The sequence below is a fragment of the Anguilla anguilla genome, chromosome 1, assembly GCF_013347855.1.
Source record: "Anguilla anguilla isolate fAngAng1 chromosome 1, fAngAng1.pri, whole genome shotgun sequence".
Classification (NCBI taxonomy): Eukaryota; Metazoa; Chordata; class Actinopteri; order Anguilliformes; family Anguillidae; genus Anguilla; species Anguilla anguilla.
This window is the reverse complement of record NC_049201.1, coordinates 8,629,466-8,652,739: the sequence shown is the minus strand read 5'-3', so window position 1 is coordinate 8,652,739 and position 23,274 is coordinate 8,629,466. Positions and strand designations below refer to the sequence as shown.

General features: G+C 49.1%; 1 protein-coding gene across 4 annotated transcripts in view; it reads left to right on the top strand.

Annotated features, from left to right (window-relative positions):
* Positions 1-23,274, top strand: part of slc8a3 (solute carrier family 8 member 3) — a 91,755-nt gene that overhangs the window by 45,717 nt on the left and 22,764 nt on the right. For all 4 annotated transcript variants that reach the window (XM_035390505.1, XM_035390425.1, XM_035390263.1 and 1 more), the window contains exon 3: positions 22,423-22,529. In XM_035390505.1, the coding sequence (XP_035246396.1) occupies positions 22,423-22,529 (107 nt within the window). The remainder of the gene's footprint in view (positions 1-22,422; positions 22,530-23,274) is intronic.

Here is a 23,274-nt window from a genome sequence, read left to right as displayed (position 1 = left end):
AAGAGAGGAAGTTGAGAAGGAGGGAGAGAGAGATGAAGGAAGCAGGGAGGTGGATGGAGAGAAGATGCATCCTGTGATGCATCTGACAAGCTGAGAAAATGCAAATGAAGAACGTGGCGACTCAGCGGATTATTCTAATCGTTCCTTTCAGGCTGTGTTACAGTTAGTCACTGCACACATTCAGAGGCGCACGCTGGCACACACACACACACACACACACATACGCGTGCACACACACACACACACTCAGAAAACTCACGCCACACATAGACATGCACATGCCCACACACACACACACACACATACACGCGCGCACACACGCGTGCACATGCGCACACACACACACACACACACACATGCACATGCACAAACACACAGAAAACTCATGTCACACCCAGACACACACACACACACACACACACACAGACACATGCACAAACACACAGAAAACTCACACCGCATCACATACACCCACGCGGTCACGCACTCACAGATAACCTCACAATACGCATATACACACACACACACTCACACCACACACACGGCAATTCAAACTCACACCCCACACACACACTCATACCACACATGCACAGATAAACTGATGGCACGCATGCACACACACACACACACATACAGATAAGCTCACACATTTGAGTGCTGTATAAACCCACGCAGCCAGAACACATGCGTCCACTGAGTCATCCATACTCACACATGGGCCTGCACGGTTCTCTGAGATATTACTAAATTACCTCTCCCACAATTAGGGCACACGCATTACTCATTTCTGTCCATTAATATTGCTAACACAATCATCGGACCATAACATCTACCTCATAGTCGGTTTGGTGTTTCCAAGCAAAGTGGGTCACATGACATTGTGTAACAGACTGAGTCACGCCTTCCATCCCTCCCTCACGCGTCTCTGCCCGAAAAAAAATCAAACGGCTCTCTGTTCTGTTTGAGTTACTCATTGGCTGCTCTCCACCCCTAATCTCACCACATTAATGCCCAACCGTTATTCTGACATTTGCGCTGGCTGGGCCCAGATCAATATGAAGCCTGGCGGGTTTTTCCTTCCGCGCAAAGTCTACACCGCTCCTTCCCGTTCATTCAGTTTCATTATTTAAAAAAATTTTTAACACAATTTTTCTTTTTTCTTTTTTTTTTACTCCCCAATTTGTAATCACCAGCTGTGCTTTCCCCGGCTATCGCCGTGCCAACACCCAATCGCTGCGGGGGACGCGCGTACGCTCCTCCTTCAGTGCACTCGCCTGCGAACCGGTGGCCATTTAACACCCTGCACTCCACACAGTACTACAGGAGAGAGCTGGTGTCAGTCATAGTCACGGTGTGTCTCTCACTGATGGCAACTGAAAGTCTGTGGGTACCTGTCATATAGCCAAGGGGCATTAATTCAGCAGTATTAGCCTGGCCAATTGATCCCCTCTGTTGTTGACACGCAGTTATTACATTTAGCGGATCACAGACACGCGCGCGCACGCACACACACACACACACACACACACACACATCCGCCAGGAGTTATGGAAGGCCCGAGCAGTCCTTTGGGTACGATGGCAGATGTTGATTAAGTTGAAAGGGTAGTGAGGTAAGTGGGATGCTTTGTTGTGCTTGGAAACGCTTGGCAATGGGCTCGTACCCAGAAGACTTGTTTTTATATACAGTGTTCGATCAGCTCCATTTCTTCCCAGCTGTTCCCGCCGTTGTACAAACTCACGATACAAATGTAGGCCTCCTTAACCGAAACGGGTTTTACGTGTTGATTGCAAAGAGAAAAAAAAAAAGAAAAAAAAGCAACAACAACAAAAAATGTGATTTGTTTGGATTATTTTAGAATGATCTCTGATTATTTGCAATTTGCATTTGATACAAGAAAAATGTGCATGCATAACATTATCTGTTTAGAGAGAGGGGAAAGAGACAGTAATTATACATTAGCTCCTGAAACATAGCGGGGGGGGGGGAGGGGGGGGCGGCTATTTGCCCAGTTAGCCCAGAGCTGAAGCCAACCCTCAGAGGGACAGAAGCTGGAGGTGCTGCAGGACCATGGACAGCCTGCAGCTCACCTGGCCTGCAGGACCACATACAGCTTCCAGCTCACCTGGCCTGCAGGACCACATACAGCTTCCAGCTCACCTGGCCTGCAGGGCCATGGACAGCAACCAGCTCACCTGGCTTCAGGACCTTGGAGAGCTCCAGCCCCATGCCGTTCACCTCAGCCATACCTGCTGGGTATGCCCTCCCCACCCCTAGCTGTGACAGGTCTTTACTACATCAGGGTTAATGTTTAATGGGCGGTTGGGACGCACCCTACCAAACCCCTTCCCTCCAAACAGTGGGACGGTGAATACTCTCGTGAGCAGCTCCTCGTGAGTAAGAGTGATATTTTGGCTCCAGAGCATCACAGCTGGGCTTTCGTTTTTTTGTTTGTTTGTTTGTTCTTTTTTGGGGGCTGTGGCATGCATACTGGCAGAGCACTCAACAGAATATCCCACAATGCTCTGGTGCTGGGCGTGGCACGCCAAACATAAGAGCGCGGGGCCAAGGACTCGGGGTGACCCCTGCCAATGAGAGAGTGGGGGTAGGGGTGGGGCTGAGTGGGGTGAATGATGCGAGAGTAGAAACGGACAGAGGGAGAGAGAGAGGGAGGGAGGGAGGGACAGAGAGGGAGAGAGAGGGACAGAGAGAGGGAGAGAGAGACAGAGAGACAGAGAGAGGGAGGGACAGACTGACAGAGAGAGGGACAGAGAGAGAGAGAGAGGAACAGGCTGACAGAGAGAGGGACAGAGAGAGAGGGAGGGACAGAGAGGATGAGAGAGGGAGGGACAGAGAGAGGGGGAGAGAGAGAGAGAGGGAGGGACAGAGAGAGAGAGCTTCTCCTGGCAGTGGCGTCGTTTCATTCGCGTCACGTCCCGCTTTATTAGCCGTTCGCGTCGGTGCCGATCTCATTTGCCTCTCGCCGGCTCGGAATGGCCGGCATAAATATTGACGGAAGGAGCGGCTCGGTGCGGCGCGCTCGCCGGCGATAGGAGGGGAAATATCAGCGGGCGTGTAAGCAGAGGCTCTCCGCGCATACGCGGCGTACTGATGAGTACGCAGCTCCTCTCTTCCTCTGTTGTATTTATTTTTTTTTCCTGTATTTTTTTTGGGGGGGGGGGGAGATCTGAGGGGCTCGATCGGCGTCAAACGGAGGCTGCACCTGAACGTGGGATGGGGCGGAGGGGGCGGAGGGGGCGGATGGGGAGAAGGCTCTGAGCCGGAAAGCGGAAAGAATCACGAGCAGGCTAGTGCTCTGACCATGAAACCGCTATCCTGGGCCCACCCCCCCCCCCCGTCCCAAAGGGAGACGCTGGACGTCTCTCCCGCCAACCCCGCCACTACTCCAGTGCGTCTGACCGCCAGAGAGCTTGTTCCACGCCTGCATATGAAACCACGGCGCATGTCCTGTCAGTGGGTCATTACACAAGAAGCATGTTTAGAGAGAGCAAAAAAAAAAAAACAGACAATGAGTTTCATTTGAGACGCGCTGCCGGCACGTTTCGCCAGGGGCGATGGTGTACTTAGTTCCTTTTTTAAATTTTTATTTTATTTTTTTTCTCATTTTCTCTCACGAGCAGACCTTGTTCTTGTTTCTCATCATTTACATCCGTTTGCTTCTTGAGGGCCTTCCAGACTGATGATGATGATCTGGGGGAGGGGGGGGGGGGTTGGGGTATTTGTGAAACGGGGGGATGGTGACGGGGCAGTGCTGGGTCATTAAGGGGAAACTGTTCCTCTCTACGTGCACGAGCGGGTCACGGACCTACGAACAGCTGCACCATGAAAGACGCCGCGAGAGGGCAGAGGTCGCGGGGGGGAGGGGCTTTACGAGAGCGGGTGAGGTGAGAGGTCGCAGTGGGCGGGGTCTAACGGGGCTGGTGGCAGCAAAGCAAACGCGAGGCTCCGTCGAGATCCATCTTCGGGGACTCCGTGCTCTGGGGGTAATTAATTTCTAGGTGGGACGGGGGAGGGCAAATGAGATTGATGTGAGGGGCCCTACCGTGAGAGGAACGACGTAGTTGGGGTGTTCCGCACCTCCAGGAATGCCAGGGGGCCCTGTCTCGCCCCTCAGCCTCTGGATCTTCCCCTCTCGAGGTGTCACCTGGGAAACAAACCAAAAAATAAAAATAAAACTGTGTGTCCATCTTTCCAGATGCCTGAGCAGAGAGAGAGAGAGAGAGAGAGAGAGAGAGGGGGGGTTCAGGGAGAATCAGGTGAGATGGGGAATCAGGTGACACGGCACTTAAATTGGGTCACCATCCGACGCACGGTGGAGAGAACGGCTAAAAATACGGAGCATGTTTGAAAAACAGAGGGAAGGGAATTAGATGAAAGTGTTACTATCTGCAGAGGCTGTGGAGATGGAGGGGCTGCCGTCAGTGTGTGGGGACAGAGGAGAGGGAGTCAGAATGAGAGAGAGAGAGAGATGGAAAAAAAACATGTGAGAGAGAGCGTGCAAGAGAGAGAGAGAGAGAGAGAGAGAGAGAGAGAGGTGTTCCCTTCCTGATTGCTTCGGCCGCGCCTGATTAAAGCTGCATGCCCCCCCCCCCGCCCCCCCACCCCGCCCCCCCGCAGGCTCTGCTACCCTGCGTTCACTTACAGGTGCATGAATCAGAGGGGAGGCTGAAGGTGGGGGTGGGGGGGCAGGGGTAGGGGAGCTGGGGGGGCGGGGGGGGGGGTTGTTCTGGCTGCTTAATTGAGTAGACATGTGTGCAGGACTTCTGGAGGAACACAACAGGGGTCAGGGGAGAGGGAAGGGGAGGGACGGAGGCCTGCCTTGATCGTTCCCGAAAACGAACCCTCGTCTCCAAATCCACCGCAGGGGTCCCTGAAGTGCACCGCGGGGCGGTTGATGTGCTTCTGTGTCTCCACTGAAAAGACGAGGAAACCTTGATGGTGGAGGAGGGGAATTATGGAAGTAAGGAGCTGAGTGTTTGGTGCTGGTGGGAGTGAAATATTTGTGTAACTGAGTGGGAAGAGGAGTTAGACACTCCCCAGCTCTTCCCCAAACACCCACAACTCCTCCTCTAAATCACCCCAACCTCCTCTTCTAAGACACCCGCACCTCTTCCCTTAAAACACCCCCACACCTCCTCCCCTAAAACACCCACACCTCCTCCCTTAAATCCCCCACACCTCCTCCTCTAAAACACTCGCACCTCCTCCCTTAAAACACCCCCACACCCCCTCCCCTAAAACACCCACACCTCCTCCCTTCAATCCCCCACACCTCCTCCTCTAAAACACCCGCACCTCCCCCCTTAAATCCCCCACACCTCCTCCTCTAAAACACTCGCACCTCCTCCCTTATATCCCCCACACCTCCTCCTCTAAAACACTCGCACCTCCTCCCTTAAACCCCCCACACCTCCTCCTCTAAAACACCCGCACCTCCTCCCTTATATCCCCCACACCTCCTCCTCTAAAACACCCGCACCTCCTCCCTTAAACCCCCCACACCTCCTCCTCTAAAACACCCGCACCTCCTCCCTTATATCCCCCACACCTCCTCCTCTAAAACACCCGCACCTCCTCCCTTATATCCCCCACACCTCCTCCTCTAAAACACTTGCACCTCCTCCCTTAAAACCCCCCACACCTCCTCCTCTAAAACACCCGCACCTCCTCCCTTAAAACCCCCCACACCTCCTCCTCTAAAACACCCGCACCTCCTCCCTTATATCCCCCACACCTCCTCCTCTAAAACACTCGCACCTCCTCCCTTAAAACCCCCCACACCTCCTCCTCTAAAACACTCGCACCTCCTCCCTTAAATCCCCCACACCTCCTCCTCTAAAACACCCGCGCCTCCTCCCTTAAATCCCCCACACCTCCTTCTCTAAGACACCCGCGCCTCCTCCCTTAAATCCCCCACACCTCCTCCTCTAAGACACCCGCGCCTCCTCCCTTAAAACCCCCCGCACCTCCTCCTCTAAAACACCCACACCTCCTCCCTTAAATCCCCCACACCTCCTCCTCTAAAACACCCGCACCTCCCCCCTTAAATCCCCCACACCTCCTCCTCTAAAACACTCGCACCTCCTCCCTTAAATCCCCCACACCTCCTCCTCTAAAACACTTGCACCTCCTCCCTTAAAACCCCCCACACCTCCTCCTCTAAAACACCCGCGCCTCCTCCCTTATATCCCCCACACCTCCTCCTCTAAAACACCCGCACCTCCTCCTCTAAGACACCCGCGCCTCCTCCTCTTGCCCCCGGTTCTCAGCCCCTGGACGAGCTGCAGCTCATTTCTGGCTCCAGAATTTCGGTTCTGCAACGTCAGGCATCCCCCATATTGCTCCGCTCTCTCTCAAGGCATCGGCGATAAAATAAAAATAAAAATCCCAACGTCGCTCCTGCCTGGTCTGCATCAGCAGAGCTTCCCCTGCACATCAGCGCCGGCTTTTCAGCATCCGAATCCCCGCAGTCCCTTAGTCGGGTGCTTGAATAAAAATAAAACAAAATAAAAAGCGGGGTTCAGGCTATGAGGCTCGGCGTAAAATCGCGGTGCGTTTCCATAGCGCTCACAGCGGCGTTACGGCGGGAAGGGGCGGGGGGGGGGGGGTCGGGGGGGTTTGGGGTAACAGCAGACCCCTCAGGGGCAGCGCGCCGATTCGCCTGCGCTGTGGACAAAAGGACGCTAACGCGATTAGGGACACAGACAGGACACGCTTCCGCCGGGGAAAATCCTGGCCAAGGGGAAACACTTCTGTACGTTTACATTTACTGTCTTATCTCATGTTTTTATGTTTTATGTTCTATGTTTCATGTCTTATGTTTTTATTCATTATTATTATTTTTTATTTTTTATTTTATTTTTTGAAAATATTTTATCTCCTCTATTGTTTTTACTTGTCTCGCTTATTATATATTTATTTTTAATGCAAAGCACTTTAGGCTGCAGTTCATTCTACGAAAATTGTTCAAATCAACATTATAATAATAATAATAATAATAATAATAATAACAACAACAATAATTGTTATTATTATTATTGTTGTTGTTGTTGTTGTTGTTGTTGTAATAATGACCCCTCTAGTACAGGTTGTTGCGGGACGTTGAGGTAGTGAAGGTGTGCTGGTGAGGCGGGGGACGGCGAGCCCTGGCAGCTGTAGCCCAGGAGGAGAGCTATGCCCCCCCCCCCTCCACCCCCCCCCCCCCCCCCCCCGCCCATGAAAACCGCTCGCGTCGTGAGCCGCTATTTATAGCAGGACGTGTCTTCTGCATGCCATCGACTCCTCAATTACTGATGTGTGCTCTTTTTTCTTTTTCTTTCTTTTTTTTTTTTTTTTTTAGTTTCCGCAACAACAGCATCGCCCTTGTTTCCCCCTCCATGGTAACAAGAACATACAGCGTGCACACGGACACGGACGCTCACACACACACGCACACACACACGCCTGCGCGCACACACGCATGCGTTTTATAATGTATGTGTGTTTCTTTTGCTTGATTAGGGATGCATTGGGCCATGTGGACAGTTCACCCCCCCCCCCCCCATCTCTCTCTCTGTGGACATTTCCTCTCTCTCTCTCTCTCTCCCTCTCTCTCTCTCTCTCTCTCCCTCTCCCTCTCTCTCTCTCTCTCTCTCTCTCCACTGGGTGGAAATGACATTGTTTTTTTTGCTGCTGAAACGCGATGCTCACACATGAGGGTGTACTAGAAATAGCAAGGAGAGCTCAGGCAGGTGGTGTAAGGTGTAACTGCCTCAGAGTCACTGTTGTCCTTTTTTTGTACCGGACCCAGGGGTGTGCAGGTGCACTGCCCATGTCAGCTGACCAGGGGGGAAATGGGGGAGTGGTTTGGGTTGATGGACAGGTGCACTGTCCATGTCAGCTGACTAGCGAGAAAATGGGGGAAGGGTTTGAGTTGATGGACAGGTGCACTGTCCATGTCAGCTGACTAGCGAGAAAATGGGGGAGGGGTTTGAGTTGATGGACAGGTGCACTGTCCATGTCAGCTGACTAGCGAGAAAATGGGGGAAGGGTTTGAGTTGATGGACAGGTGCACTGTCCATGTCAGCTGACTAGCGAGAAAATGGGGGAGGGATTTGAGTTGATGGACAGGTGCACTGCCCATGTCAGCTGAGGTGGGGGAAAATGGGGGAGGAGTTTGAGTTGATGGACAGGTGCACTGTCCATGTCAGCTGACCAGGGGGGAATTGTGGGTGTGCTTTGGTGTTGACAGACAGACAGAATGTGTAAGCACAGATAGTTAGGGCTTCGGATGGGGGAAGGGGGTGTCTCTTTTGGGTACAAGCCCACAGAAAGCAGCTGGAGGAAACTTGTAATATTTGTAACACCCAGCACTCAACAAAACTCCTGCTGCAGCCCGCCAACTTAAAACAAAATGGCACGTGGGTAATCTTTGGTGCCCCTCTCCAGTTTTTCCAGGGTTCCAGCTGCTGGGAGAAGCCCCCTCTCCCTCCTCAGCCCGTTTGTGCTGCTGCTTGGGGTTTCAGCCCGGAGGAGTGTGTGGACTCCTGTCCTCCATGCCCCACCCCCCCCACCAACCCCCACCCTGCTGTCAGAGCCCCCTGCTCTCCTCCCTACCTGCCCTCGCTCTTCTCTCTCTGTGCTCCCCACTCCTCTATCCGGGCTCCAGCTCCTTCTCTCAATCTCCTCCATTTCTTCCCTTCTCTCTTTCTTCCTTCCTTCACACCCACCCCTCCCCACCCCTCCCCCCCCCCCAACACCCACCCCGCCCCACTATCCCACCCCCCCCCCCCTTCACCTCCACTTCATCACAGAATGCTTTATTGCTCTGTACCCTTGGTGAGCAGGCCCTTGGACTCGGTCCAGGCATCCGGAAAAATCCTTTCTTCCGTCTCCCACACTTCGGGAGGTAAGGGGGGGGGGGGGGCGCGGGTGGGGGGGGGGGTGTTGAGCTCTGAGCTCGTCGCTGCAGTTTCCCCTCTCCTGTCCCTTCCTCTCTTGTTATCTCTTTATTTTGGGTTGGATTCGCTCTCCCCCCCCCCCTCCTTTCAGCTTGTCTGGTAGCTGCTGTAATCTATGGCTCTGGGCGCTGACAGGAAGGAGTGACACGAAAGCTAGTGCCCACGCTCCTGGCGCCTCTCCTTATAGGCCACCTGAAATATTCCTTAGAACAAGTGATGTCACTTCCTCCGAGGTCACTGTCAGCAAGTCAAGTATACTTCTGTCTGGAGCATAAGATCCTTGCGGTGCTGAATGGTGTATAATGCTTGATGCGCACACAACGCCTCTCTCCTTAGTGACAGCGGTGAGGCCATTTTGGGAGAACATTTGGGTCAGTGTGAGGTTGCCTGTCTCCCTCGGTTCTGTTCCGTCAAAGATGTTTTTTTTTTGTTTTTTTTAACGTGACTCGACGTGACAAATCGTGGTTGCCAGATTTGAGAAAGAGTTTGCATGAATATTTAAAAGTTCACATGCGTACCTAATCTAATCTGAAAACTTTTGTCCAACTTCTGGGTTAATGTCTTTTCTTCCATTTAATAATTAATGGATTAATTTCATGCTGCGGGTCTGAGTGATTTATAATGCGGAATATAACCTTTAATAATGTCACTAAGTCAGTGATAATTATATTTATCACGTCAAACGGTTATATAAGAACAATAATCAATCACAAAAACAATCAAAACAACCTGTTTGTCTTGTGTGCAGTTTATACATACAGACAATAGCAGAGAGGCCTTCTTTCCTTCTTGTGGCAAGATATGTAAGTTATCTAGGATGCTGCTGTCTGCATTACATTACAGGCATTTACTTTTCCAGAGCGACTTACAGAACTTTTTTTTTTACATAGCATTTACATTGCATCCATTTATACAGTTGGATTTATACTGAAGCAATGCAGGTTTAGTACCTTCCTGAGAATCGAACCTATGACCTTTCGGTTACAGGCCCAGTTCCTTACCCACTACGCTACACTGCAGCCCCCCCTGTCTGTGAGCGTTTTGCTCGACGGCCGTTTCCTCTCCTTGACTCGGTGTGTCCATGGCAGAGTCAGAATGGCAGTTACGCTTAAACCTTCTGACACATAAAACTGCTTCAGGTCTCCATGAGGCATGTTGTGCTGAGGACGCTGCCACTGTATTTTTCCATGACCAATCAGTTCTGGGAGCTGGTTCTTGTCCAGACCCAAATAAGGAATTTAGTAAGCCTATCGTTCCGGGGCCCTTCAGATACACATACAGTACTAGCACAGCCTAGTGGACTGGTACAGACTCATTCCAGGACCCACCGCAATACACTCCTGCGACCCACTTTGGGTCCCGACCCATGGTTCAAGAGACTCTGGTTTAGGAGATCTGCAGATTGTATCAGTCATGAGAATTTATGACTGTCCATATGGCGAAAGGGTCAGTTCCTGAGTGGAACGATTGGGCCTTTAAAACAACCTATTTACAAAAATGTCTTTACAATATTTAAAGGAGAGTGTAGCGTGTGGGCCTCATTACTCTAATGAATACTGGTGCATCTTCAAGAGCTCTAACGAAAAAATACCATCGGGTTGTCTTTAACACCTACTGGGAGAGAAATAATGGTGGACAGGAGTTAAACACCCAGCATTCCTGGAGGGAAGCGAGTCGAACCCACGGTTGTTTACGTTTCTGTGCGGAAGAAGCAGGAGAGGCGCATGATGGTAGAGCGGTCCACGAGGACCCGACCGCCAGTTTTAGAAGCTGTAAATAACAGGTATACCGCTCGCAGAATTCTGCGGGGATCGCTTGTTGAACAGCCGTAGAGAGGAAGAGAAGACTGCTCGCAGGCGGGCTAGCCTCACACACGGATTCTCTTAACACCTACGTTCCACTCCTGCTGGTATTTCGGTCGCCTCCCGGAGTCATATTTTCCGTTGTTTGTGTTCTGCATTTGTGTGGTCAGAAAGAAAGGATGAAGCCCTTTGGTGGTGATAAATGGCATAAAGTTGTCATAACAAAAGTTTGGCTCACCAAAATTAAAGTAAAAATTTGATTGATGGACAGATTGTTGTCTGCAGCTGCTCTTCCCAGCCCACCTGCAGCTTGGACCACTGCCCACTTTTTTGACCCTTTGAAGTGTGGGTTTTCTGAAAAAAGTTAGTAGGTTTTTTCAAAATTCTAAATTAGAGTTCTAGAACATTGCTTCCAATTGCCAGTAGAGATGGTTAAATCACCATTAGAATGTTAATTTTAGAACATTCTATTCACTTGTGTGTGATTTTACACCTCTCCATGTGGCATTTGTTCTTCCTGTAAGGAAGATTTGTGCGTGAACAGGCTGAAGACTCCAAAGGTTTCAAAGGGTAACTACTCCCAATAGAGCTACCTACTTTTCAGATCATCCCGTACATTGTCACTCATTCATTTTCACGAATGAATTGCTGTGTGGTATTAATACTAAATATGACACATAAGCCGCGTTTCCACCAAAATTACCCGGAACTTTCAGTCCCAGGAACTACTTTACCAGGAACTAAAAGGTTCCTTCAGCCAATGGTTGTCTGCGTTTCCACCGGGGTCTAAAGTCCCGCGAAGATTAGGCAAATTAGCCCACTGACGTATGAAAAAGCAACGTTGTCGTCGGTCCATCTGTCATATGATTTCTTCTGTAAGCCCATACTACCACCGTAGTAGCCTACATTATTTTCTAATAACCGGGACAGCCCGGAGGGGTTTATTTCACTTACATACAACGGGTTACCAACAATGACTATATATGGTTATGTATTTATTGATTTTCATATATCCTCTCAAACACATTCATTATGTTTTTATGCGAACATTCGCTTTCATGTCTTGACATCCGAAGCGACAGAATGCATTCACATTTATATGTATAACTGGCAACAACAGCAGAAAACATGCACACGTTGTAAACAATTTGCTGTTTGATTACTTTCTCGTCGTCAATTCCATATAGGCTAATGGCAAAATGACAAGAATAGAAAGAAAACTCGGACTTGCGTGAAAATGTAAATTAGTAGTGGTACAGCCACCGTTTGATTTCCTTCGAAGTTACTGCTAGCTGAGCAGCGAAGTGTGCCCTCCAGATGCGAACCATGCACCATAAATTAGTCCATAGTCTTCCTGGTCTTTTCGTGGAATTGAAAAATGGCAGTAAAATTACGGCAGTCTGAAAAAGCTAAAGGGAAGATTACTAGAATTAACCTGTTATTTTACCCGGACAAAAAGTGCGGAAGGTGATTTCCAGTTTGCTTGTACTGTATCACCAATGTTAATTACGCAGAACTACCGCATACCTCACATAACTGTATCAAACGTTTTGAGTCAATTACAACGGGCTAACAAAGAAAATCCGGAAGAAAATATTCAGCAACCGAATTAATCCGTTTGAATGTTTTGGTAGCCTACGTAATATGCTGTCCCAGCACGAATGCTTAGCATTTTATAAAACGAATACTAAAGCAAGAAAAGAACAGAAGAGCACACGTTATAATTCCAAGACGTTGGCAGGCTATAACCAAAACTAGGCTACTGCGCCGCATAACATACAAGTTTGATTTGAAGTTATTATGAAAATAAATTGGTTTGCCGCTGCATATTTTCAAACATGGCGGGTAATGGCGGAAAATAAATACAAATGCTGCGAGTGCTTGACCAATCAGAAATGTTCAGCGCTGCAAGCTCCACCCAAAAGGTTCCTGTACTTTCGGAAAGTACTACCCCCCGAGCAGGAACGTTTTGGGGGGTAAAACAAAGCCCCCAGAACTAAATTTAGACCCTAGTTCCTGCGGTGGAAACGCACTGAGTTCCTCAAAAGGTTCCTAGTTCCGGGGTATAGTTCCTGCGGTGGAAACGCGGCTATAGATAGGTTTTTTTGCTGTTTGTCACAAATTTTTGGGCCAGTGTCACAAGTTGCATTTCATCCCTGGGTCGCTACATTGAAAGAGGGTCTCGACGGGAATGTTTAAGAACGTGGAGCTGGTTGACCGTGCTCACAGCCTGGCAGAAAGCTCTGTCATGAGTGCAGACTGGGCCTTGTAGTTCAGACATCTACACCGTCAGCTATCAGTGTTAGCGCTCCTCTTGTCTCCTCTTGTGTTGTGCAGCCTGTGGCGTGGAAAATAAGCATTGGCTCATGGGCGCCAGAGGAGTACAGAAGCCGGAGGTGCGGTGTTCCTTGTGAGGGGGTGAAGATAACCCAAAAAAGCAATAACTTCAGAGGCACCACTGGCGATTCCTAATTGAGGAGAAAAAAGTGTGTGTGGGGGGGTGGGGGGTGAGGGGTGGTGTGGAGGGGGGTAATGGTTTGAGGGGAGACCGTGTGGGGTGGCCCATATGGCAACCAACTCTCAGTCCACATGTTATACTCTACCACAGCACTCTCTGTTTGGTAGACCCGTCTCTGTGACCCTCTCTGCTTTCCTCCCATCTGAAAAAAGAGGACAGATACATTTGGAGGGCAGGCTGCCCACTTATATATATATATATAATTACCAATCATTATAGGTAATAGCAACAATCATTCGATGTGTCTTTGTGTTCCATGTTTACAGAGGAAAGCCATTCATTAATTAACAGTTGTTCTAAAAATGTGATTCTTTGAAGAAATGGCCTAATTAGTATTGGTTCACTGTTGGATGTTGAAATGTTAGCGATTATGTCAGAGTTCCCGGTTTTGACCGAAAATCCTTTTTTCGAACATTAAAGAGGGAAAATGGGCCTTTTTGGAGGGCTCTTCCTGCTTCAGTGTGCCTCTGAGCGTGGGAGGGGAACGGTAGTACAGTCACACGGTAAAAATAGCCCGCTCCCATCCAGGACGGCACGCGCCCACTGTGCGCAGGTCAGAGCCTGGATTTTTGGTTTTTGATTGACCGATCAGGGTGAGGTTCCGCAACTTTAGGCCGCAGCACCACCTCTCCAGTGATGTGTGATCTGAACCCATGAACCCTCCGGGTCGAGAAGCTGCGTGTTCTCCGTACAGGATGTGATGTGGACAGAGCTCCAAGGGAGTCTGAAGGGGCGGGGAGGGGAGGGGGAGGGGGAGGGGGGTTATTTTTACTTCTTTTGTTGCTGAGGATGTGTCATCCATCTTCTGAGAACAACTGTTCAAGTGTTTTAGAGAAGGAATAGCAGTTGTACAACAAGGTATTTTTTGTATGCCTTTTTTGTGATCATGTCAAAAAAATGAATGGGCAGGCATTTTGGAGTAGTTGGAGAAAAGCACCAGTTACAGTTTTCGAAAAAAAAATGTGTTTCGGGAAGAAGGCCTACTGTACGTGTCACCTCACGATGGGTCAACTCTTTCTTTTTTACTTGTTGGGACGCCCTGGCAGAAGCAACGCCCTACACGGTTGGGTCAGCACAAAAAAAAACAAAAAACCACCCGAGCTCTTTGTGGCAGCACATGAAGTGGGAGGAAAATCAGAGTGAGTTTTCTTTTTTTTTTTTAAAGGTCAGGGATGTTTTTTTTAGGTGAATCCTGCCATTACTGTGGGTAACTGTGATGGAGAATAGGGTCACTGGGGTGGGAGCGCACAGCATACTGTCAATAGGCGGTGGCTGTAAAGTCATACTACCACTTGAAGTCTGGCAGATGTCTTTTGTTTGTCGATGTGGCCATGGTCTCCCTTTTTTAAGGCCTGTAAAGATGTGAGCTTGGATGGTAGAAAAGGAAGAAAGAAGGGCATTAATTACTTTAAGCGCAGGAAGCACGTTGGGATTTTGGTTATAGAAAAATTTGGTCAGGGACCAGACGGGGAGACACGGGGTGGGGGGCGGTGGCCAGATAATCCTGAAGCGTCCGAGGGGACCTGTGCTTTGTGAGATCCTACAGCAAAAAAAAAAAAACGAAAAACTGTCCAGTGCTTGTTTAACAGTCAGCACAATTTAGTCTGAAGCCTAATTTTGTGGCTCTCCTGGCTTCAGTGGCAAATTTCCCTGCCAAATCGTACGAAAGAACAGACCGTGGTCCTGTGGGATAGGGGTGGTGAAGGGGGAGGGAGGTGGGGGGTGGGGTTCAGTGTGTCCTGTGAGAGACCGAGGGGGGGGGGGGGGACTGAAGGTGACAGGTATCCATGGCAACGGCACAGCGAATGGGGCAGGGGGGCGGAGGGGGAAGGGTGCGCTTTAAATACCCGAGCCTCTGCTGTTGAGACAGAAGTGTGCGGGCACTGGGGTGCGAGCGGATTTGGGGGGGGGGGGTGTCCCTTACACAGGACCCACATTCCTCACCCCGGGCCACGGGCTCAGTCAGCACCGACATCTGCGCTCGTGAAATACAGGAGGCCGTGTGACTGAGTAGACGTGCGGCGGCGGCGGCGTCACCACCGAGGGAGGGGGCCCTCGCTTCAGGGTAGACCATGGCATTCCCACTGGGGGGGTGGGGTGGGGGCGGGGCTCGCAGTCCCTCAGTCACAAGGCCAACGCGCGCTACCCACAATGCAGCGCTCCCAGGCTCGCACCCGTGCAGAGACATGCCAACGCTCGTTTGCTGAGCTGCCCTTTCCGCGTCGTGTCCGAGGGGCGTTCTGGGTGCGGAGCGAGCGAACCTTGAAAACGGGGTACAGTGTCATCCGAACCTGTTTCCACTGCTGCAATCTCTCAGGCCACGTTTTAATTAAAGTGGAGGGGGCGTTGGGATGTGGGGAGAGGAGGAGGGGGAAGTGTTTTGGGAGGGAAAGTGGGGGGTGGGGGAGGGAAGGTCGAAACAGGGACATGAGGCAGCAGGGTTGAGGCACATTTTTTGTTTATTCCCTTAAACTGTGGAACACATTTAGCATCTCTCTTTCTCTCTCTCCATCCCCTTGCTCTCTCTTTCTCCTTCTCTTCTCCTTTTCTGTCCCTTTCACTTTCTTTCTCTTTGTCTCTCTCTCTCTCTCACACACACACACAGTCATGAAATAGAAAGGGCAGTATGAGTTTGAATCAGATCAGATCATTTTTTTTTACATCCCTACAGTAAAATAAGATCTGTTCATGGTACGACAAGGTCCCCGACTTAATTGAGTGAAGTGGACAGTTCTTACGCAGAGCATATGACTACTACGCACGCTTGGCTGAATGTATTTTAAGATGACTCGGAAAATGACAGCGATCACAGCATTTTTTTTTTTTTTTTTTTTTTGCTGTTTACAGTTTGCTGTCTTTGTGTTTTTATGCTTTATGCAGTGGCCTTGTGGGAAATGTTATTTCTGCTGACTGAAAAGACAGGGCACAAAGAAAAGTCATTGACAAATAATGTTTACTGCATTTTCCAGTGACTGCTGGAAAAAGGGTAATAATCAGGTAAGTAATGAGGAGGACCCATAATACTGCTGCACTGTGACAGAAACCGGGCCCTCGCTTAATTAAAACGCTGATTTCCCATGAGGCTTTGGGGTTTGTTTTCTTCTCCTTTTCTCTCCATCTTTTTTTAAATTTTTTTTTTACTGATTTTGGTTTATCGGGGTTCAGTGTGAAGAACAGACAGGAATGAGAAATGAGGAGAAAAGAGAGTGTGTCTTCAAAAAGAAACTGCAGAAGTTTCTTTCATGTAATATTCAAGTTTGGCGCTTGGATCAATACTGCCGGAGAAAGTATGTTTTGAACATTGGGGGGAAAGTCTCAGATCAATTTTGTATTATCTGTCATCTGATTGCCTGCAGTCGCTGGCACACGGAATGCCAGAGCTCTGTTTAAGCTTTTAAAAAAAAGATGCCGCTTTTCTCGGAGAACACGTCGATATCGCTTTTTAAGAAACGCCGCGCTCCAGAAGGCACCGCGACACGTCGGTGACCGTCGAGTTGCAAAGTGGCGGGGGCGGGGGGTTTGGGGGGTTGGGGAGGGGGGAACTTTGACGTGTTTTTGCGGGACGTCCGCGCCGCGACTCCGGTGACATTTAAATGCACTCCGCTTCACCCCGCCCGGTGAACGCAGGAGAACGACGGGACGGGAGAACCCGAGAGGGAGACGCGGAGGGGTCGGCCGGAGGGGTCGGCCGCGTTAGGGAGGACCGGAGCGATTCCCGCCGTCCCGGCGGCGGCCACGCTAACCCTGGCGGAGCGAGCTTTGAATAGCACTGAAATCCCAGCGCTCTGTACTCTGCTGTAGATGAGCGCCCAGAGTCCGGATTCGGGGAAAATGAACACGATTCAGCCTCTGTGGGGGTTTTTTTTTTTTCTTTTGGGCCAGAATAGAATGGCCCCTCGTTCTTGCCTCTCGTTCTTACCCACCCCCCCACCCCGCCCCCTCCCTCCTCTCTCTTTCTCTATCTCCCCTGGTTCATTTCTTCTTCTCTCCTCCATCCTCTACCTGAGACAGGAGGTCCCAGGTGGCGCCATCCCGTCTGCCGGTGGAGTGAAACCTCTAAATTGCCTGCCATTATCGCGGGGCATGACCCGCACGATGCCCGCTCTCCCCCAGGACTCTCAGCGCCATTGTCACCTGCAGCGGGCTCCCGGCTCTCACCGGCTCTCTCTTCCTCTAAACGGCCTCAAACGCTCTCTGTGCTGCCATCCCTGCTGGGGTTAATTGTGGGCCAATGTAAGATCAGCTGTGCTTAGTAAAGGGGGCGGGGGGGGTTGTCGGTTTTTCAGGGGGGTGGGGGGTGGCAAGACTAGGACTGGGTGCTGTGGAATCAAAGCTTTTTGCCTGCTTTTTTCTAAGTTGCGCAGGCAATTTTTATGCGAGCGCTCGGGTAATGCGTCTCAGCTATTTGCTTGCATCTGGAGCTAGTTTTTTTTTTTTTTTTTTGTATATGTTGTTTGTATATCTGTATTTGAGGGATTGAAACTCTGCAGTTGTCCAGAGCACTGGCCAGCTTTGGACCAGCTTTGGGCCAGCTTTGGACCAGCTTTGGGCCAGCTTTGGACCAGTTTTGGGCCAGCTTTGGGCCTGCTTTGGGCCAGCTTTGGGCCTGCTTTGGGCCAGTTTTGGGCCAGTTTTGGGCCTGCTTTGGGCCTGCTTTGGGCTGGCTTTGGGCCAGCTTTGGGCCAGCTTTGGGCCAGCTTTGGGCCAGCTTTGGGCCAGCTTTGGGCCAGCTTTGGCCTGCTTTGGGCCAGTTTTGGGCCAGTTTTGGGCCAGCTTTGGGCCAGTTTTGGGCCAGTTTTGGGCCTGCTTTGGGCCAGCTTTGGGCCAGTTTTGGGCCAGTTTTGGGCCTGCTTTGGGCCAGCTTTGGGCCAGTTTTGGGTCAGCTTTGGGCCAGTTTTGGGCCTGCTTTGGGCCAGCTTTGGGCCAGCTTTGGGCCAGCTTTGGGCCAGCTTTGGGCCAGCTTTGGGCCAGCTTTGGGCCAGCTTTGGGCCAGCTTTGGGCCAGCTTTGGGCCAGCTTTGGGCCAGTTTTGGGTCAGCTTTGGGCCAGTTTTGGGCCTGCTTTGGGCCAGCTTTGGGCTGGCTTTGGGCCTGCTTTGGGCCTGCTTCCTGACAGGTGCGCGTGACACAGCGGTGTGTACGGCAGGAGCGAGGCCTCCACAGAAAGCCAGACGCCTGCGTCTCACTCTGAGGTCCCAGGGCAAGCCGAATTTAGAGAGGAGACACCCCCCTCCCCCACCCCACCCCACCCCCCATGCCACGGCCATAGTGTCAAAGTGAGGATGTCATAATATGGTGTACACTGTTTTTTTTTTTATCGTAGAAACCACTTCAGTGATTTATGAGGCATGATAATATGACATTGCGTTGAGCGCTAATTGATTCGTCTAGCTGTCCATCCGTAAAGTAAAAAACAATCTGCTCATGGTACGACTAGCTCATTGGCTTAATTGAGTAGAGTAGACAGTTCTTACGCAAAACATATGACTATTATGTGCGCTTGGCTGAGTGCGTTTAAGATCACTTAGAAAATGACAGTTATCACTGCATTTAATATTTTTATGTATTTTTTTTGTTTTCTGCTTGCTGTGCTTGATTTATGCAGTGGTCAGTAGGGAGATGTTATTTATGTGGACTGGGAAAGACCCATAACTAGTTTTTCTTCTGCAGAATATGATTCTGATATAAACTTGATTTTGTATTATATCATTATAATCTCAGAGAGAATGGAACAGAATAGAATAACTCATAGTGTAATCTAATAATAATGTGATGATAGAGTCGGACTAAGCCCAAGTGCATACACAGAATTTAAAAAAATTTCTCACTCCACAGTTTTGAATGAAATCATCAGGGAAATATAAGTAAGGAATATCTTTGCGTAAGATTTGGCGTTAACCCTCCCTTTACCAATATAACTAAAATGTAATAACTGGAAATATAAACTGATAATTAACTAATGGAGAGATTGAACCAGGAACATTGATCAGAATGGTAGCTACTTTGCTCACATATACAGTGCAGTCCGTAAGCGTTTGGGCAAAGACGGAGCTTTTGTTGTTTTCAATCAGATTCAATCTAATTTTATTTGTATAGCCTATTTTACAGCAGTTGTCACAATACGCTTTACAGACAACCCTGGCCTAAACCCCCACAGGAGCAAGCCTAAGGCAACAGTGGCAAGGAAAAACTCCCTGTGGCAGATGGGAAGAAACCTTGGAAGGAACCAGGCTCAAGGAGGGGGAGACCCATCCTCCTCTGGTCGGCTCAGGGTGCCGACTGGTGACCAGCATGTCAGTCAGTTTTAGGTTTATGATGTGGCTCAGATGATGGGTGGGACCGGGTGGCGGTGATGGGGTTTTGACTCTGTACTCCAGCACATTGGATTTGAAAACAGACAATGAACATAAGGATGATGTACCGACAGTCAGCTTATTTGTATCCATATTGGGTGATACATATACGAATCACAGCCCTTTTTATACATAGTTCCCCCATTTTAGGGGACCAAAAGGAATTGGACAAATTAACATGATCTTAACGCCTTTGTGTTTAGTACTTGGTTGCTAATCCTTTACATTCGATGACTGTGACCCACAGACGTCACCAGACGCTGGCTATCTTCCCTGTTGATGCTCTGCCAGGCCTGTACCGCAGCCATCTTCAGCTCCTGTTTGTTTTGGGGGCTTTTTGCCTTCAGTCTGGTCTTCAGCAAGTGAGACACACGTTCAGTTTGGATCCAGTTCGAGTGATTGACTTGACCAGTCAACAACGTTCCTCTTTTTGGCCCTTAAAAAATTCCTTGGTTGCTTTAGCAGTATGTTTGGGATCATTGTCCTGCTGCAAGGTGAAGCACCATCCAGTGAGTTTTGAGCCGTTTGGTTGGATCTGAGCAGATAAGATGCTTGTCTACAATTCCGAATTTGTCTTGCTGCTGCTGTCAGCAGTCACATCGTCACATCATGCCAAAGCCATAGCGCTGTCTCCACCATGTTTCTCAGATGAGGTGGTCTGCTTTGAATCATGAGCAGTTCCTTTCTTTCTTCACACTTTTCTCTCTCTATCACTTGGGTACAGGTTAATGCTGATCTCAGCTGTCCATAAGACTTTTTTTTTTATTTTTTTTAAGCAAACTTTAAACTGGTCGTTCTGTTCTCGAGGCTTACCAGTGGCTTCATCTTGCAGTAAACCCTTTGAGGTTATGCTGTAGTTTTCCCTTTATGATGTTCTTTGAGACTATCTATGACTACATCCTGGAGAGTGTTGACGGTTTAAAAAGGGCTTTTTTTTCTTCACAGTATTCTTTGGTCATTGTCATACGGCGTGACAGTGAACCTCTGGGAAGACCTTAAGAGGCTGGGAACCAAAGTTCGTCCAGCAGGTCTCTCGTCCTTTTATTACAGCCCTCCAGGTGGAGGAGGGAAGAACGGAGGGAGCTTCTAGGCACACGCCACCAGAAATAAAATAAACAAAACATATTTTCCGTTCGCCCTCACGGGCTCAGGCACTGAAATGGAAAAAAAAAAACAATAAACTAAAATAATACTTAATCCTCTTTCGCCAGTTTTTTTCCCTCTCTCTCTCTCTCTCTCTCCCTCCCTCTGTCTCTCTCTCTCTCGCTCTCCATGCGTCTCCATGTTCCAGGCACCTACTTAGAGACCAGAGCAGTTTATATGCAAAATATAAACATTTGATTTGATTTTTCCATCCATCCATTATCTATACCCGCTTATTCCTGCTCAGGGTCACGGGAGGTGCTGGAGCCTATCCCAGCATGCATTAGGCGAGAGGCAGGAATACACCCTGGACAATTCCCGAGTCCATCACAGTGCACGTATACCTAGGGGCATTTAGACTCTTCAATTAACCTAACCTGCATGTGTGGGAAGAAACCGGTGAATTGTGTCACTGTTCAAATTGTTACGGGCTTTCCTGTAGTATGGACTTTCGAGAATTAAGTTTTCAAAACCCTTTTCGTGCTTCTGAGGGTCAGAAACAGGGTTCTAACCTGAAACAGAATGTACCAAAAAAAACATTGCTGAATTATAATTTATATAAATCAGATCCTTGGTTTTACTTTGATGTAACTTAACTGATTTTGTGATTAGATATTTAAGGAAGGGGGCTTTGGGGGGGGGGGGGCTTAGACCTAACATACGTCCACAGTCGGCCAAACCCCTAGCCCTCCCTCATCAATAACTCCTTAGAGGAATCAGTTATTGCAATCAGTGGGGCGAAAGGCCCAGGGGGATTAAAAGGTGCACTATTGAGCTGTTTGTGTGATGATACACAACTGTCCTCTTAAGCCCTTCTGGGCATTACTGTGCATTGCAGAATGCTGTCAATGCAATGCTTAGTTGTGCGTCTTCGACTGCGTTTTCTATTTTTAAATAATTCATATCAGCTACTGCTCGCTTTATATTCTAACCGTAAACTGGACCTATGCCAGAGAATGTATCAATGTTTGTTGTTTATTTGAATGAATGCTAAAATAATTAAACATGTAAAATGATGAAATTGATGTAAAACGTTGCAAAAACCAAAAACTCTTCACAAGTAATTTTGTCTTATATTTAGACTTTAAATCTTATTTTACTAATTTCAAGATTTGCCAATGGCAATTTCACCAATAAAAAGTAGCTTAAAACAAGCAAATATTTTCTAAAATAAGATTTTGAGTCTCATTATATGACTAAAACACTTCTTCAGACAGATTTGTTTTCAGTGAATAGACATTATTTTCATTGTTTTTTTATTGTGAAAAAGAGCATTTCTAGTTTTCGCCCTCATCACGTTAATATATTGATTTTTTTTTTAAATCTGCTGTGCCTTTCACATTTATTGCACTGTATCCAGAATAGAGTTCACACTGGTCACCTTGTGTCAGATAGCGTGATTGATGTGGTTGTCATGACAGCCCTCAGAACCAATGGGCTTCTCTGGAAGGAGGAGGGGCGCAGGAGACAAACCTCTCATGCAGCTAACCGTAAGAGGGACAAGTGACCTTTCACACTCTGACCTTTCGACCTCTAGAGAGACCTTAGAGTGACCTTTTTCCCCCCTTCCCTCTGTCTGTCTTTCTGCCTTTCTCCGTCTCATTCACACCCTTATTTTTTCTGTTATTCCTCTTTCCCTTCTCCGCAGCAAAACGATTCAGGTGAAAATCATCGATGACGAGGAGTACGAGAAGAACAAGAACTTCTTCCTGGAGCTGTCCGAGCCTCGCATGGTGGACATGAGCCTGCAGAAAGGTGCAGTACAGAGCCCCATCCCCCCCGCTGCCTGCCCTTTACCAGCCTGCCTCTCCTCCCCTCTCCTCTATTCCCCTCCCCTCTGCTCTCCTCTCCTCCTTTCTCCTCTCCTTTCCTCTCCATCCCCTCCCTCCCCTCCCCCTCTCCTCTCCTCCTCTCTCTTCTCCTCTCCTCCCCTCCCATTTCCTCTCCTCTCCTCTCCTCTCCTCTCTTTTCCACTCCACTCCACTCCTCCCCTCTTTTCTCCTCTCCTCTCCTCTCCACTCCTCTCCTCTTCTCTTTCTGCTGTTTGTCCTCTCTCATGCTGCCCTCCTCCCCTCCTTTCAGTCCTTGTAACAATCCCCCTACATTCCCATTGCATGATGGGGACCGTGCTCCCCTCCCCCCCGGACCTTACATTATTTCAAAGTAACAAAATGGCAACAATGATCATCACCTCCCCCCCCCCCCCACCTCCACCCCTTACAGGCACACACACACAGACACACACACACACACCACGTCTGGTTGCATTTAAATGAGGGGGCCAAAGGCAAAGGTAGCATATCAGTAGTAACTCATTTGTCAGACTGTGCTTTCATTGTTGAACCTACACTCTCATTATTGATGCTCCTAAGGCTCAGTCTCTCAAATAGTTCCCCTCGCTGTGAACCATTTCCAAGGCAGGGAGAGAGATATTGGCATGAATTTCAGATTTTATTCTTGTTTTAAAAATATTTCGTATATAAAGATAAATATTTCATTC